The 18444-nt window shown below is 39.6% G+C and overlaps 1 protein-coding gene across 1 annotated transcript in view; it reads left to right on the top strand.

Annotated features, from left to right (window-relative positions):
• The window catches only part of GSK3B (glycogen synthase kinase 3 beta), a 233731-nt gene that overhangs the window by 158691 nt on the left and 56596 nt on the right, over positions 1–18444 (top strand). Inside the window, exons 7-8 of the mRNA XM_062208662.1 lie at positions 1672–1769; positions 14725–14820. Coding sequence (XP_062064646.1) covers positions 1672–1769; positions 14725–14820 — 194 coding nt within the window. The remainder of the gene's footprint in view (positions 1–1671; positions 1770–14724; positions 14821–18444) is intronic.

Here is an 18444-nt window from a genome sequence, read left to right as displayed (position 1 = left end):
GGGGTGCCGGCACTGCTGGCGGCAGCTTTACCCGCTAAGCCACAGTGCCGGTCCCCCAATATCTCTTAACAATATATCTAACTGCATCAAAATTTGTAAATTGTTTTTTGTCTCCATGCCCTTCACTATTATTCTCTATTCTCTTTCCTACTGGTAGATGGGAAAGCCTAGCAATGATTTATATCCATCTCCCTAAAGCGCTTGAGTATTGATACAAATAAGCCTGGAATTTCAGGAATTTTTTTTTTTTTTTTTTTGACAGGCAGAGTGGACAGTGAGAGAGAGAGAGAGACAGAGAGAAAGGTCTTCCTTTGCCGTTGGTTCACCCTCCAGTGGCCGCCGCGGTAGCGCGCTGCGGCCGGCACACCGCGCTGATCCGATGGCAGGAGCCAGGTGCTTCTCCTGGTCTCCCATGGGGTGCAGGGCCCAAGGACTTGGGCCATCCTCCACTGCACTCCCTGGCCACAGCAGAGAGCTGGCCTGGAAGAGGGGCAACCGGGACAGGATCGGTGCCCCGACCGGGACTAGAACCCGGCGTGCCGGCGCCGCAAGGCGGAGGATTAGCCTAGTGAGCCGCGGTGCCGGCTGGAATTTCAGGAATTTGGAAATTGAAAAGCAGCTATGCTTGCAGGAAATCTTGAAAGGCAGAGTTAGCGATTTCCTCCATGTACTGGTTCACTCCCCAGAAGCCCAGGGCTTGGCCTGGCTAAAGCCAGGAATCTGGAACTCCATCTGGGTCTCTTAATGTGGATGCAGGTACCCAAGCACTTAGGCTATATTCCGATTCTTTTTTGGGTGCATTATCAGGGGAGCTGGATCATAAGCGGAGCAATTGGAACTAGAGATGGTACTAATATGGGATATTGGCATCTCAGGCAGTGAGATTAACCCACTGTACCACAGTGCTGGATCTTGGTAGAACTTGTAAGAGAAAAAGAGGATGCTATTAACAATTATGTCAGGACAGTAGATATAAACCAAAGATTATCCTGGGTAGGCAAGCATATGTGCTTTAATTTGTTTTTTAAATTTAATACATTTATTAAATTATTACTTTTTAAAAGTGTTCTTTCAGTATTGCAGTCTCTGAATTGATTTAAAAGTGAATTATTTTTATAATATATGAAATAAAATATTCTTTTTTGTCATCCCTTTGCATTTAATAATGATAGTAGATTTAAGTACATTTTTCACATTTTTCTGTCAGTGATCTTAAAACATAATAGCCAACCATTTAAAGTTTTACAAATTTTCCTGAGAATTTGCTTTGGCTTAAAACCCAATATGTATGGAGGATTGCTTACTTCCTCTCTGTGAGCACCTATTAATGTGTAAAGGTTGTGTCACTTTTACATTTTTAAGTGTAAGTAGATTGTCATGCCATAGCTTTGATACTATATTCCCTTGTGTTGCCATTTGAAGAATTGAGTACCTGATATTTGCCAATAATAGACTTTACATGTTTTTGGAATATTCTTACAGGCCTTATTTCCTGTTTAGCAAATTCAATGCTTAATTTAAAAATGCATTGAAGTTTTTTAACTATTTTCCTTTTTGGATTATACAATCTTTATATTTACTCTGTGATCAAAATAAAATTTAAAAATGTATAAATATTTTTAATCTGATACTACAAAGTATTAATAAGCCTTTGTTTTCTTTCCTCTTCAGATGTATGGTCTGCAGGCTGTGTATTGGCTGAGCTGTTGCTAGGACAGCCAATATTTCCAGGAGACAGTGGTGTGGATCAGTTGGTGGAAATAATCAAGGTGAGAAGGTTGAACCTGAGATTTTGAACTAGAAGGAATTTTGGTGCTGTTTTTGTTTGTTTGTTTTTGTTTTTGTTTTGACAGGTAGAGTTATAGACAGTGAGAGAGACAGAGAGAAAGTCTTCCTTCCATTGGTTCACTCTCCATATGGCCGCTACGGCTGGCGCTGTGCTGATCTGAAGCCAGGAGCCAGGTGCTTCTTCCTGGTCTCCCATGCAGGTGCAGGGGTCCAAGGACTTGGGCCATCCTCCACTGCCTTCCCGGGCCACAGCAGAGAGCTGGACTGGAAGAGGAGCAACCGGGACTAGAACCCGGTGCCCATATGGGATGCTGGTGCCGCAGGCAGAGGATTAACCAAATGAGCCACGGAACCAGCCCTTGGTGCTGTTTTAATGATGTAACCCAAACACACATTGACAGGAAAGTTAAAAAATGGAGAAAGTGATCCAGAGGTACATAGCAAGTTCACCAACCTTTTGGTTTCTAATTTAGCTGCTGTTCTGTTGTATGGTTATGGGAAAAGTATTTTATATATGTATATGCTGAAGCAATTGATTGATGCAGAGATTAAGACTCTGGGCTATCTACCTTCTGTATCAGGGTACCTAGATTCAGGTTCTGGTCCTGCTTCCAGTTCTTGCTTCCTGCTGATGTGGCTCACAATGACTTAGGTAGTTAGGTTTCTGCCACCACGTGGGATTCCTGCATTGAGTTCCTGGCTCCCTGCTTCAACCTAGCCCAGCTTTAACTGTTATAGGCATTTGCGTGGGACTACTACATGGGAGACTTCTCTTTTTTTCTCTCTGTTTCTCTTTCAAATAAATAAAAAATGATAAATTAATTTTAAATCGATATATCTGTTATTTAAAGTACTTTAAATAATAAGCTCATTAAAATATAAAAAATAAAAGCAGAAAGTATGTCTTTGTTCAACATGTTTTCTCTGCTAATACTCAGTAGAACACATAGAAGATACTTATAATTATTTAGTATGTGAATATTATAAGATGAAAGAAAGAATACCTGTGTGTATGGATGGACTACTGATATATAAACAGAATTTCTGAAAAAAATGGGCAAAGAATCTGCATAAATTTTTCTCCAAAAAAGATATGCGGATAACCAATACACACAAAAAGATGCTCAGCATTATTAATCATTGAGGAAATGAAAATCTGATGTGGTAGTGAATACTATATCGTACTCACTAGAATGGCTACAATAAAGAGACAGTAACTAGTGTGGGTGAGGATGTGGATAAATTGGAACCCTCATATTTTTGCTGATGTGACTGTAAAATGGTGTGACCTCTTTAAAAGCACCATGCCCTCTTCTGCACATTAAACATTGAGTTACCATAAGAGCCAACAGTTCAATTGATAATTATATGTACCCCCAGAGAATTTGAAAGTATGCTCAAATAAAATTTAACACAAAAAGCTCATGAGGATTATTTATAACCAAAAAATGGGAACAAAAAATATCAGCTGTTGAATGGATGAGTAAGTAAATATTACACACAAAATGTCAGATACTATTTGACTTCATTTCAGTGAGAGTGCTTCAAAAAGTTAATAGAAAAATGGAATTTGAAGTATGAGTCTATTTTGCTGCAAAAAGATTTTAGTATGTATGTGTGGTTTTTTTACAGTACTCATTTTCCATATATTATACAAAAATTTTCTTTGCTCTCCTGATTCTTTGTACCAAAATAAACTCATACCCTTTTTGTGTGTGTGTGTGGGTTTTTTTTGGTAATTTATTTTAAAGGGAGAGAGAGAGATCTTCCATCTGGTGGCTCACTCCCCAAATGTCTCTTTTTTTTTTTTTTTTTAAGATTTATTTATTTATTTGAAAGAGTTACAAAGAGAGAGAAGGAGAGAGAGAGAGGTCTTCCTTCCATCCGCTGGTTCACTCTCCAATTGACCGCAATAGCCGGAGTTGCGCCAATCCGAAGCCAGGAGCCAGGAGCTTCTTCCAGGTCTCCCATGCAGGTGCAGGGGCCCAAGGACTTGGGCCATCTTCTACTGCTTTCCCAGGCCATAGCAGAGAGCTGGATCAGAAGTGGAGCAGCTGGGACTCAAACCGGTGCCCATATGGGATGCCGGCGCTGCAGGTGGCAGCTTTACCCGCTGCACCACAGCACTGATGCCCCCAAATGTCTTTTAATAGCCGAGAATGAAGCAGGTGGAAGCCAGGAGCCAGAAACTCCATCCTGTTCTCCCACGTGGGTGATAGGTACATTAGCAGAAAGCTGGATCAGAAGCAGAGTAGCTGGGACTTGAACAGGCACTCCTATTTGTGATGCTGGCAGATTAACATGCCATGGTACAATGCTGGCTCCTCAGTTCCATTTGCCACAGGCATTTTAAAGTACCGTCATCTGAAAATCAAAAATAGGAAGATCCAGGGAGACAGACAATAAACTAGTGGTTGTCAGTAGCTGGAGTTAGAATGGGACTGACTGCTCTTGGTAGGTAACGTGATACTTGTGAACATACTAAAAATCACTGAACTGTGTGTCTTTAAAGGGTGGATTTCATGATAGGTCAAATGTATTTCAATCAAACCACTAATTCTTTCTAAAAAGGGCTAGAATGAGAGTATGTGCTTGTGGAACTATTGTTAAGGTAGTCTTACTGTTTCTACCATATTTTAAGGAAGATGTTAAACTGACCACAGTCACTACAGATGATTCTAGAGCACTTCTTAGGTTTATACCTGACAGCCCCACTCCTCTCAAAAATACAAGGAGGAAGCAGATCAGCTATGGTTAAGTGTTCTCATTCATCCTCCCTAGGCTGAATAAATACTCGGATTGTTGTGTTCAAGTACCATGACAAGTTACTGTTCTTTTCTCTACTTAATTTCTTACTTGGGACTTAGGGACTTGCACTACTGCTACCGTAGCTTTTTGCTTTTTGGCTTTTGGAAGTTGGGAGGGGCCGGCGCTGCGGCTCACTAAGCTAATCCCCCACCTGCGGCGCCGGCACACTGGGTTCTAGTCCCGGTCGGGGCGCTGGATTCTGTCCTGGTCGCTCCTCTTCCAGTCCAGCTCTCTGCTGTGGCCCGCGAGGGCAGTGGAGGATGGCCCAAGTGCTTGGGCCCTGCACCCGCATGAGACCAGGAGAAGCAGCTGGCTCCTAGCTTTGGGTCAGCGCGGTGCACTGGCCACAGCGCACTGGCCGTGTTGGGGGGTGGACCAATGGAAAAGGAAGACCTTTCTCTCTGTCTCTCTCTCTCTCTCTCTCTCTCTCTCTGTCCACTCTGCCTGTCAAAAAAAAAAAAAAAAGGAAGTTGGGAGGAAAGTTTTTTTCCCTTTAAAAAAATTTTTTTTATTTAGTAAATATAAATTTCCAAAGTACAGTTTATGGATTACAATGGCTTTTTCCCCCCCATAATTTCCCTCCCACCCGCACCCCTTCCATCTCCCGCTCCCTCTCCCATTCCATTCACATCAAGATTCATTTTCAATTATCTTTATATACAGAAGATCAATTTAGTATATATTAAGTAAAGATTTCGTCAGTTTGCACCCACACAGAACATAAAGTGTAAAATACTGTTTCAGTACTAATTCACATTGGACAACACATTAAGGACAGAGATCCCGTATGAGGAGTAAGTACACAGTGACTCCTGTTGTTGACTTAACAATTTGACACTGGGAGGAAACTCTTAAGGAAGAAAATATTACACCACAAGAAGAGGGTTGCTTTCACCAAAATCTCAATATAGGGAGGAGGTAGAAATTCTGTAAAATTGGTGAGTTTATTACTTTAGCTATCTATATTTAGTAGATTTTTAAAAGGAAAACCTGTTAGTAGTAGGGAGTTGCCAGAGAAGATAATATTTCCTGTCAGTCCACTGGAGGTAAAAATGTGCAGTAGCAATTCTATTGTTGTTGTTGTTAGAATCCTGATATTTTGAAATAGAATACATGTTTTCTAGTTACGTAGTTCTAATTTCTAATTCAAGAAGTTTGTCATACTTAGTGTCTAGGCAGCCAGTCTAACAGTATTCCAAATTGAATGTGCAGTTCTTTCATGCAGAGAAGAAATGAGAATGGTTAATTATTTAATCATGCATTCAGTGGCTTTACATGTTATTGTATTATACAATTTTCCATACTTATTTTAAAAGTTTTTATTGAATTCATTATTTACAGCCTTAGGCACGCATTCCTTTAGTCTTTCACAGTGCGTACCACCTTAAATATGTATGTTGATTTTTTTGAACAATTTTTGCTAAGTGTTAGGCAAGAAAAAATAGGGGGTTCTTGGCCTAAAGGAGTTCAGAGACTGAGAGGAGGGGAACACCATGACAATAAAGCAAAGCACAAATTATCCTGGTAGTCTGAAAAGTGTATAAGGCAGAAACCTATTTGGAGCTACTGCTGTCTGGAAAGGCTTCATAGGAAAGAGAATCTTGAGCTGAATTTTGATCATGGAAAGGTATTCACCACTTACAGTGGGCAGGAGAATGGCTAAATACTTGTGAAATCAAGGTCTGGTGTCAGGGTGTAGGTGCTTTTGGTTGGTTGGTTGGTTGGTTGGTTGGTTGTTGGTTTTTCTCATTAGAACCTAGGGTTCTGAAGAGGTGGAATTGATAGAATATGATTTTATCGGGAAAAAGAAGGCTGAAGCTCTGAGCAGTGGCTGGATCACATTAGCATATAGGCTGTTGGAAGCCTTTGCAGGATTTTAAGCAGAGGAGTAACATTTCTAATAAGATTGCTTCTGTTTCACACTTGGCTTTAAATAGAGCTGCAGCTATATGTTGAAGTTTGGCGACCTCTGGTGTTGAGCTATAAAAAAAAGCAAGGCTGTGGAAGAAATGTATTTCATAGCTTTGGCCAGTTTATTTCCTTGAAGATGATAATTATCAACTTACAATTCCTATTTGATCTTTCTCTGTAACTGGATAAATGTGTAAACAGTGAATTAAAAAAAATTTTTTTTTAAAGATTTGCTTATTTGACAGGCAGAGAGAGAGAGATTGAGATCTTGCATCCATTGGTTCACTCCCCAAATGGCTGCAGCTGCTGAAGCCAGGAACCCAAAACTACATCTAGGTTTCCCACATGAGTGGTAGGGGCCCAAGTACTTGGGCCATCTTCTGCTGCTTTCCAAGGCTCATTAGCAGAGAGCTGAATTGGAAGTCAAATAGCCAGGACTCAACTGGTGCCCTGATATGGGATGCCAGCATTTCAAGCAGCAGCTTAACCCACTGTGCCACAATCGTAGCCCCCTAAATGAATTTCAGAAAATTACAACAAATGTGGATGAAACTAGGTACAGCTAAAATTATTGAATGATTGATTCCTAAAGGGATGTACCAAACTGATTTCTGGTTTTTTGGATCTTTCTACCACTCACCCCCCATTATGTTCTAGAATGGTGGACTTTGTAGAAAAAAAGTGTTTTTTTGCAATAATTAGTAGTGTCATGCATTCTAATAGATAAGTGAGGATGCTTTCTTCCTGTTGGTGTATTAACTTTTAACATTTCCTCCCCCTTTTTATCGTATGGAATAACATACTTAGAAAAGAGTACATAAAACATTTATATACAGTTTAATTTCTTTTATACTAAGGAGAGATTCAGTTTTTAGGAAATCAAAACAAAAAGAAACCTGAAGTATTATTTTTAAAATTTATGTCTTAAAAGTTTAGGAATAACATTCTTTTTGGCCCTTAAAACTGGAGGACATTATGTTAAGTGAAATAAACATTGACACACAAAGCCAAATTTTTCATTTGTATGTAGAAGCTCAAGAAGTTGTTCTTTGTGTCCGGCGCCATGGCTCACTTGGCTAATCCTCTGCCTGTGGTGCCAGCACCCCAGGTTCTAATCCCGGTTGGGGCGCTGGATTCTGTCCCAGTTGCTCCTCTTCCAGTCCAGCTCTCTGCTGTGGGCCGGGAAGGCAGTGGAGGATGGCCCAAGTACTTGGGCACCTGCACCTGCATGGAAGACCAGGAAGAAGCACCTGGCTCCTGGCTTCGGATCGGCGCAGCACGCTGACTGTAGCAGCCATTTGGGGGGTGAACCAACGGAAGGAAGACCTTTCTCTCTGTCTCTCTCTCTCTCACTAACTCTGACTGTCAAAAAAAAAAAAAAAGTTGTGCTTTGTAAGAGAATAAAAATCATGTGTTATTATACCTTTAAAAAAATTGATTTCCTAGAAGTAGAGACTAGAATGATGGTCACTAGAAGCTAGGAATGGAAGGGTGAAAGTGATAGGAGGAGGTCAGATAACAGGTACCAAATATAAAGTACTAGAAGAGAGGAGTTTGATGGTCTCAGTGTGAAGATATGGTAAATATATAAGGAGATTGAAATGTTCACTACCCTGATTTGTTTACCATACACTGTATACATGTATTGAATTATCACCCTGTATCCCATAAATATGTACAATTATGTGTAAAAGACAAAAAATCTTGGAAGTTACAAAGATTTAGAATATCTCTATTCCCTCCAAATTTTCCTCTTATAGCCTGCAGTGACCAAACGTCCCGTTTACCAAGATGTTCCCAGGTGATCTAGGATGACTGTCCATGCCTCTTTGCCGTCAATCTCCCATCTTATGTTTCATGTGACTACTGATCTGCTTTCTGTCAATACAGATTAGTTTTGCCTATTCTAGAATTTCATAGAATTATGTTTATTATGTTCCTTTTGTATAGTGCTTTTGGGATTCATCCATATTGCTTATTCATTTTTATGCTGAATTATTATATCAGCATACCACAATTTGTTCATACATTTACCTGTGCATAGTCATTTCACTGACTTTTTGGTTTTGGCTATTAAAAGTAAAGCTGGTATAAATGTTTGTTTGTAAGTATTTTTGCAGACATAATGTTTATATTTCTCTCTTTTTTTAAGATTATTTTATTTATTTGAAAGGCAGAGTTACAGAGAGGCAGAGAGAGAGAAAGAGAGGTCCTCCATCTCCTGGTCCACTCCCCAATTGGCCACATCGGTTGGAGCTGTGTCACTCCAAAGGCAGAAGCCAGAAGCTTCTTCTGGGTCTTCCATGCGGGTGCAGGGGCCCAAGGACTTGGGCCATCTTCTTTTGCTTTCCCAGGCCATAGCAGAGAGCTGGATTCGAAGTGGAGAAGCCTGGACTCATGCCGGCACTGCAGGCATTGGCTTTACCCGCTGCAGCCAGTGCCAGCCCCCTTGTGTTTATTCTTAAGTCCCATCTCTGAGATATTTTACTGTGTCTGAAGTCTGAAATACTTCTTGTCCCAAGCATTTAGGGTAGGGGATCCTAAACATGTTATCTTTTCTTATCCTATTTTGCCTTCATGCTTCAGCCTTGGTTCACAGATGCTTTTTCTTTGTTGTTTACTGTTAATCTTCTGCACTGAACTTTTAATTTCACATGCTGTATTTTTCCTTTTTTTAAGATTTACTTTTATTTATTTGCAAGAGTTACAGAGAGAGGTAGAGACAGAGAGAGAGGTCTTCCATCTGCTGGTTCACTCCCCAGGTGGCCACAATGGCCTGAGCTGTGCCGATCCAAAGCCAGGAACCAGGAGCTTCTTCTGGGTCTCCCACGTGGTTGCAGGGCCCCAAGGACTTGGGCCATCTTCTACTGCTCTCCCAGGCCACGGCAAGAGCTGGATGGGAAGAGGCGCAGCTGGGACTCGAACCGGCACCCATATGGGATGCCAGTGCTTCAGGCCAGGGCTTTAACCCGCTGCGTCACAGCACCGGCCCTGACATACTCTATTTTTCAAGTGTGCAATTTACATTTGTTTCTTTTTTCTATTTTCTATTTCTTCATTATAGTAACTATTTTAAAGTCGTCTTGCTAATTTTATCATCTCTCACTTCTGTATCTGTTTCTGTTGACTGATCTTTTTTCTTCCTCTTGCTCTTCCATGTTTTATTTTTCTACTTCTTTAAAATTGTCGAGTTTTATTTCTTGGTCTCTTTTTTTTAGTTGTTTACACTTAGAGGAAAATGCCTGAATCGGTTACTCTGTAATGGCTGGAAGCAGAAGTCCATAATAGCTCTTCCACTTTTTTATTTTTAATAATTCATGACTTTGCATAGCATTCCAAATTCACCAACCCTTTAATACAAAGTTATACAAAACTGTACTACTTTGCTGAAGGCTTTTACTTTACATTTTGTAAGGCTTTAGTTTACATTTGGTCACATTAAGATAGTTATAGCTCCATGTTAGATAAATGCACAATATTTATCCCCAAAGCAAGTATTACTAAACTTTAATGTTTGTGTGTTAGTGACTTTATGTATGGTATTGCAAATACACCTAAGCATGAGCGAGCAAGTGAGGGATTTACAATGAGAATCCACAGCTATGGAAGTCTGAAAAGTAACTTATCAGAATTGCTAGGTCATTTAAACAATTTTTATAAATTTGTGAAGCATTATATAAGTTTTAGGTTTGTAATAGTCTGATTTTGTTTTGCCAGTTAGGTAACTATTTCTTCATATTTTTCTGTTGCCTGAGACCTATGTTATATATAATTTAAGATATTTTCTTAATGGGGGCTGGCATTGTGGTATAGCAGGTAAAGCCACCGCCTGTGACACCAGCATCCCAATATGGGTGCCAGTTTGTATTCTGGCTTCTGATCCAGCTCCCTGCTAATGGCCTAGGAAAAGCAGCAGAGAATGGCCCAAATGTTTGGGCCTCTGGCACCCACAAGGGAGACCTGGCAGAAGCATCTCACTCCTGGCTTCCGCCTGGCCTAGAGCTGTCCGTTGCAGCCATCTGGGGAGTGAAACCAGGCATGGAAGATCGATCGATCTCTCTCTCCCCCTTTCCATAACTCTGCCTTTCAAATAAATAAATAAATAAATTTTATTAAAAAAAGATTTTATTACAAATTGAATTATCATAGGAAGAATATTTTTTAAATCATGTATTTTTTTTTAAAGATTTATTTATTTATTTTAGTTGAAAGAGTTACACAGAGAGAGAGAGAGAGGTAATCCATCCACTGGTTCACTCCCCAATTGGCTGCAGTAGCTGGAGCTGTGCTGATCTGAAGCCAGGAACCAGGAGCTTCTTACTGGTCTCCTACGTGGGTGTAGGGGCCCAAGGACTTGGGCCATCTTCTACTGCTTTCCCAGGCCATAGCAGAGAGCTGGGTTGGAAGTGGAAAAGCTGGGACTCGAACCGGCACCCATATGGGATGCTGGCACTGGAGATGGTGGCTTTACCCACTACACCACAGCTCTGGCCCCCTAAATCATGTTTTTTATTAGGTTATCAAAAAAGCAAATTTTTCTTTGCTGTTTATAGCCTCATGATCTTATTAAAACATGAATATATCTTACACATGTCAAAAGGATTCAGGTTTATTTTTTATGGCATAATCAATGTAGTTTAAGAGTTTTTCCCAACAAAAAAACCCTCTCCCTTTGTTTCTTTTATTAAGATTTATTTATTTATTTGAAAGGCAAAGTTACAGAGAGGCAGAGGCAGAAAGAGACTGAGAGAGAGATCTTCAATCCACTGGTTCACTTCTGAAATGGCTGCAATGGCCAGAGCCACGCTGATCCAAAGCCAGAAGCTGGGATCCTCCTCCAGGTCTCCCACGTGGGTGCGGGAACCCAAGGACTTGGGCCATCCTCTGCTGCCTCTACAGCAGAGAGCTGGATCGGAAGTGGAGCAGCCAGGACTCAAACCAGTGCCCAAATGGGATGCTGGCACTGCAGGCGGCTACTTCAACTGCTACACCATAGTGCCAGCCCCATTATTTTCTGACCTTAATACTGGGTAAACCATTTTAAGGGATCCATTATACCTGCATTTGTATCCACTGTCTGATCCTGACAGACTGTAGCTCTAACACTTCAGTTAGCCTTTAAATTTCTTCAGCCGTAAAATAGAGTAATATAGTAATATAAAGTGTGAAAATTTATATGCCTAGCATAGCATTTTTATATACTGGGAGCTCGATAAATACTTCTTTTTCTCTCCTTTTCCTCCCTGATGTACTTTTGAATAAAGAACGTACGAGGAGCTTAAACATTCATAGAAAATGTGTAGTATGGGCTGGCGCCGCGGCTCTCTAGGCTAATCCTCCGCCTTGCGGCTCCGGCACACCAGGTTCTAGTCCCGGTCGGGGCACCGGATTCTGTCCCGGTTGCCCCTCTTCCAGGTCAGCTCTCTGCTGTGGCCAGGGAGTGCAGTGGAGGATGGCCCACGTGCTTGGGCCCTGTACCGCATGGGAGACCAGGAGAAGCACCTGACTGCTGCCATCGGATCAGCGCGGTGCGCCAGCGGCAGCGCGCGCCAGCCGCGGTGGCCATTGGAGGGTGAACCAACGGCAAAGGAAGACCTTTCTCTCTGTCTCTCTCTCTCTCTCACTGTCCACTCTGCCTGTCAAATAAATAAATAAATGAATGAATAAAAGAAAATGTGTAGTATGGGTCTACGTTGTGGCACAGAAGATTAAGCCTCTGCCTGCAACTACTGGCTCCTGGCTTCAGCCTTGTCCATCCTTGGCCATTGTAGCCATTTGGGGAGTAAACAAGCAGATGGAAGATTTTTCTGTCTCACTCTCTTTCTCTCTGTATCTCTGCCTTTCAAATAAATAAATATTTAAATAAAATGCATAGTGTAAAAACTGCATGAATCTTTTACAAATTTAGCATCAAGATAAACCTGCCTTTTAATGCCATTTTATTCATGAACTTTTCTTTAAAGATTTGTTTGTTCATTTATTTGCAAGAGTTCCTGAAAGAGAGAGATCTTCCATCTACTGGTGTACTTCCCAGATGGCCACAACAGCCAGGCTTAATGATGTGCATGTTGGTGTGTCCTGATGTCTGTGACTTCTTTGGCAAGGCACTAAAAAATAGGTGGCTAATTAGCTGTTAGAGGGTTGGATATGTGTTGGTCTGCCAAATATATAGTAAAATGTTAATTATAGAATTTGGGTTTGTAGTAATATTGTGGTTTTAATTAGCATTTCCCTAATGATTAATGATGTTGAGCATCTTTTCATGTGCTTATTTGCTGCATCTCTTTGTTGAGGTGTATATTCATACCTTTTGCCCATTTATATTGAATTGCTTGTCTTATTTATTGAATTATGAGTTCGTTACGTATTTTAGATATAAGCCTTTTGCCCAGTGTTTTCCAAATGTTTTCTCTTAGTTCATGACTTGCCTTTTCATTTTCTTAAAGAGTGTCTTTTGAGAAACTATTTAAAATTTTGATGAAGTTATGACAGTTTTACTGGAGTCTAGAGAATTAGAACCAGCAAAAAATACTGAAATTCTCACTTTCTCCTGAAGAGTTATGGAATTATGCCTGATTATTTACTGGTTTGTACCACAGATTAGGTACTTATCATTGAATTCCTCTCTTTCTGTGCAGCTATCCTTGAATTGTAAATGGCTTAATATTTTATTTCAGCAAATGTGTTTTTATAGCAGATCCTAGGATTAGAAAGATGAGTGATGTATGGCATCTCTCGTCAAAGTGCTCCTTGTTAGTATTTAACGTTTCTTCTTACCATCTGGGAGCCAAGTCCATATACTTTTCATTGTCCAGTGCCTCATATAGCTGTGGAGGCAATATGGTTTTGTCTTACAATTAAACTTTTTCAACACACAAATATGTAAATTCATTGTAGCAGGACATCTTTTGTTCTTTGTATCCACCATAGATCATAGCATATTTCTGTGTACATTGGGAATGCTCATTAAATATTCAGTGACTGAATGAAATTGTTGATGACCATGTTCAAATAAGGTTCTCCATACTTTACTAAGTCAATAGAAGATACTCTCATTTTAGATGTGATCATTGCAATAGGTTGCTTTTCTGGTTACAAAAAAGATGCCTGATTTTTATTTGGATATATCTTATGGGTGTTTGCTTAATTTTTTAAAAACCTATTTCAAACTAACCCATACACTGTGTGCCAGGCTACAATGCTGAGAGACCATCTTTGGTGTGATTTTCCCTCTTTTTTTTTTTTTTTTTTTTTAAGAAATTTTTTTAAAGATTTTTATGTATTTATTTGAGAGGTAGAGTTATAGACAGTGAGAGAGAGAGAGACAGAAAGGTCTTCCTTCCGTTGGTTCACTCCCCAGATGGTCGCTACGGCCGGCACTGCGCCAATCTGAAGCCAGGAGCCAAGTGCTTCTTCCTGGTCTCCCATGTGGGTGCAGGGGCCCAAGGACTTGGGCCATCTTCCATTGCTTTCCCGGGCCATAGCAGAGAGCTGGATTGGAAGAAGGGCAGCTGGGACTAGACCTGGCGCCCATATGCAATGCCAGCACTGCAGGTGGAGGATTACTGCGCCACGGAGCCGGCCCCATGACTTTCATTCTGACAATCACCAATACCAGTGTTCTGATCTGATAGGAGAGTGAGTCAGGACTTACATGAATATTTTTTAAAAGATTTATTTATCTGAAAGTAGAATTACAAAGAGAGAGATATATCTTCCATCCACTGATTTACTCCCCAAGTGGCTATAACTGCCGAGGGCTGAGCCAGGAAGTTTATCTGGGTCTTCCACATGGGTGCAGGGGCCCAAGTACTTGGGCCATCCTCTGCTGCTTTCCCAGGCACATTAGCAGGGAGCCTGATCTGAAATGGAACACCTGGGACTTGAACTGGTACTCATCTGGGATGCCAGCACTTCAGGTGCCAGCTTAACTCACTACGCCACAGTACTAGTCCCTCCATTAATATTTTTGAAGAATCTTTTTTTATGATACAGATTTTATGTTGTTTTCATAGAAGTCTGTTTGTGTTAGTATAGCACAGAATCTGTACTCAGTTGTAAATGAAATGCTTTCACAAAGCTTACTCTATTCAACAAATTAGGTGTTTTATTTAACTTTGGAATTCCTTTTTTTAGATGAAACCAATGTGCTAAAACTCGAGACTATATATGTAAATATGTGACATAAGTTGGCAATAATTTGCTTTCTTTATCTAGGTCCTGGGAACACCAACAAGGGAGCAAATTAGAGAAATGAACCCAAATTACACAGAATTCAAATTTCCTCAAATTAAGGCACATCCTTGGACTAAGGTGAGTCAAAATGAGTTTGTTTTTTTTTAAGAGTGGGTATTAACCAGTTCTTAATTAAAACCTGAGTTTGTCATTGTTCTTAAACTAAGCTCTGTTGAGACCAAACAGCTGCTTAAATACAAGTACTAAGTAGTTTTGCATGTAAAGATAGCTGAGTGGTTGTCCTTCAGTGCTTCATTATGTGTAGTTTCTTCGTGTTGATTTCTATGGACAGTTTCCAGCCTAAGTTTTTATTTGCAAGGTAAAGACAATGTACTAATATTATTAAAATGTATGCACAAGGTCTTACATTTAAATTCAGAAGTTAACATATAGAGAGGTTTGTAGTTCATTTTCATATATAACATTTCATATATTTTCTTTATTTTAAGAATAAATTATTTTGTTTTTTCTTATGTATACTTTGTTAGGAAGCTGGATTAAAAAGCAGATTGCTGGGAGTATACATTAAAAGCAACTAGCTTTTGTCACTAGCCTTTGTAAAAGCCTGACCTTAATATTAAATGGAATTTTAAAGAGCACAATTACTGATTTACCAGAAGATTATTTTTTCCTTTGACACTTGATTGAGATGATTAAGGAAGATTCAATTTTATTTGTGACATTTAAATGTACAGGAAAAAAATAACAATATCTGAGTAGAGTTTATAAAGCTAGTGTGATTCTGTAGCTTGTTCATTTTACAGGTTCAGAAACTCTGGCCAGAAATACAAGTGACTTATCCAAGATTATATAAGTGGCTTGTGACAAGGCCAGGATTGAATTTCTACTATTGTTGTATATGTGTGTGTGTTTAATGTCAGATCTTTTAGACTTTTCCTCATGTGCCATATGCTCCTTCCCCTGTTTAATTATATCTCAGTATATATTTTTCATAGGTTAGAAATGGTCGTCTTTTTATTATATATATCAAGTAGAGACTCTGTATTTAAGACATACATAAAACAGTTTTTGTACATTGATTAATTCATTTAGTTAGTTATAGATCATTTATAATGAGATAAAAGTAATTTACAGCTATAGGTGAAATAGTTAATATTCCCTAGACAAAAAATGTTAGCACTCCTCCCACACAAGTTGCATTATGACTAATTCCATTCCTTCAAGTTCTCACATCACATTACCTCTCTCAATCATTTATTTTCTGTTTAAAATCAAAGGCCTCAGTATTACTTTAGTGTCAGAGTTTGTAGCTTTATTTCAAATAACAGAGTTACACAGAGAGGGCAAGAAAGAGGTCTTCCGTCTACTAGTTCACTCCTCAAGTGGTCACAATGACCAGTGCTTGCTTAGGCTACAGCCAGGAGCCTGAAACTCCATCAGGGTCTCTTACATGCATGACAGGGGCCCAAGCACCTGGGTCATCTGCTGCTGCTTTCCTAAGCACATTAGCAAGCAGCTGGATGGGAAGTGAATCAGCCAGGACAAGAGCTTGCGCTCATATGGGATGCTTATATTGCAGGTGGTACCTTAACCCCTGCACCGCAATGCTTGCTCCAACCCACTCCCTTTTAGTGTTGTGGGGCAGAAGGTTAAGCTACCACCTGCAGTTCTGGCATCCCATAGCATCTCAAGTGCTGGTTCGAGTTCTGGCTGTTCCACTCTGATCCAGCACCTTGCTAATGCTTCTGGGAAAGCAATGAAAGATGGCCCAAGTGTTAGAGCCCCTGCCACCCACATGGGAGACCCGAATGAAGCTCCTGGCTACATCCTGGGCCAGCCCCAGCTGTTCCAGCCATTTGAGGAATGAAACAGTGGACAGAAGATCTCTGTCTCTGTGTCTCTCCTCCCCCTCTCTGTAACTGTGCCTTTCAAATTAATAAAAAAAATCTTTTTTAAAGTTACTATCAACACTAAATAGTCTGAGAGGTACTTTGATCTTTGTACTTAAATTTTATTTTGAACCCATATTAGAATATATTTAGGGGTTCTCACCTGACTCTAAACCCAGAGATTCCTAGTAGTCTGGATTTAGGGGCTGAGTGACAATTTGAATCCATGGAGGTTATTTTTAGTTAAAGTGACTATTAGAAAATGATTTGTTAGTGTACTATGATTTCAGCCAAGTTAAAGAAAAGCCAACAATAGCGTTCTGTGTATTGCATAAATATGGAAAAATGGTCTAAAATGCTAATAAATTTGGGTGAGTAGGGTGATTTGATTTTTTTTGTATTGTCTTTTCATATTTCTGTATTTCCTTTAATAATCTTGTTTATTTTGTAAAGAAAATAAAGTTCTTTTTGTTACATCTGAAGTATTCATCACTTTACCTTTGATATAGCATTTCCAACAAATGCTGAAAATGAGGCCCTGTCCTTTTTTATTTTAAGTCAACATTGTCACCAGTACTAGAGTGTGTCCCCTGAATTATCTCTACTGCATGCAAATATTAAATAGAAAAGAATGTAAGGAATAATTTATTATAATTATAATACAGTCAACAGAAGAGCTGAGGTAAATACGTATCTTTAAGCCTTCCTTTGCCTTCTTGGATTCCTGATACATTTTTATCTACACTAATGATTTTCAAACTTGAATTATCTATACAAAGCCCTTTATCTTAAGTTTCCATTCCTGTACCATGCGTAGAATAATGACTCTATTCTCCCACCTTGTGTGTGTGTATGTGTGTGTGAAAATTACTGTCAACTATTCATTCAAATTGTGTCCCTTGACATAATTTGGTTTTTGCTTTGTATAAATGCATTATTAAGTAGATTTATGGTAATTTCTGATTAGTACGCATATCCCAAGTGAAACACAGAATTTCCATGATTCTACTCTGTCATCTAGATGATCTAGAATATGCTTGTGTTGATTTTTTTGTAGATAAATTATTATAAGAATGAAGATAAAAAATTTAAAATTCCTGGAGGGAATTCATTCCCCTTTCCTCCTAACCCCCACTAAGATAATAGGCAGCAACCTAAGAATTGCTGCTTTGTGCTAGGCAGGCAACAGAATCATTTAAAAATCATACCTAATGTTCTTTAAAGAAGAAAGCTTGTTGCCCTTGGAGGGCAGGTAAGTACAAGTGTAGAAACAAGAATTGCTTACTTTTATTTGTTGTCTTTGATTAGGATCCACTTCAGTCACATTTCCTGAAGTTATGGGGATGGGAACCCTGGGTTCCTGTGTTCAGCATAGTACAGCTGTATCCAGAGGATCAGGAACTCTTCTCAAAAAAGTAGAGAGAAATAAAGTGTCTTTCATGGAAATATTGAGGTGAGGGGATAGAAGTGTGTAAGAAAGATACCAGGAAAAAGACACTGAGATACTCCTGTGTAGTGTATGGCAGGAATCTTGAGGATTTAAAGATCCAGTAAATTGTCCTTGACTATTACATAATAACCAGTGCAGCCTAATTAATTAATAAATAGACTTTTAATGTTAGGTGGGAAAGAAATGGATGTTGATGTTTTTGTTCTTAAGATGTATTTTATTTATTTGAAAAAGTGAAGAGAGAGATTTTCCATCCACTGGTTCGTTCCCCCAAATGGTCTTAACATCCAGGACTGAACCAGGCTGAAGCCAGGAGCCAGGAATGAATCCATCCTGGTCTTCCAAATGGGTGGCAGGGACCCAAGTACTTGTGCCATCTTCCATTGGTTTCCCAGACACATA

This window comes from Lepus europaeus, chromosome 2, assembly GCF_033115175.1.
Source record: "Lepus europaeus isolate LE1 chromosome 2, mLepTim1.pri, whole genome shotgun sequence".
NCBI classification, from domain to species: Eukaryota; Metazoa; Chordata; class Mammalia; order Lagomorpha; family Leporidae; genus Lepus; species Lepus europaeus.
The sequence above is the reverse complement of the archived record's forward strand: the minus strand, read 5'-3'. Positions and strand labels throughout refer to the sequence as shown.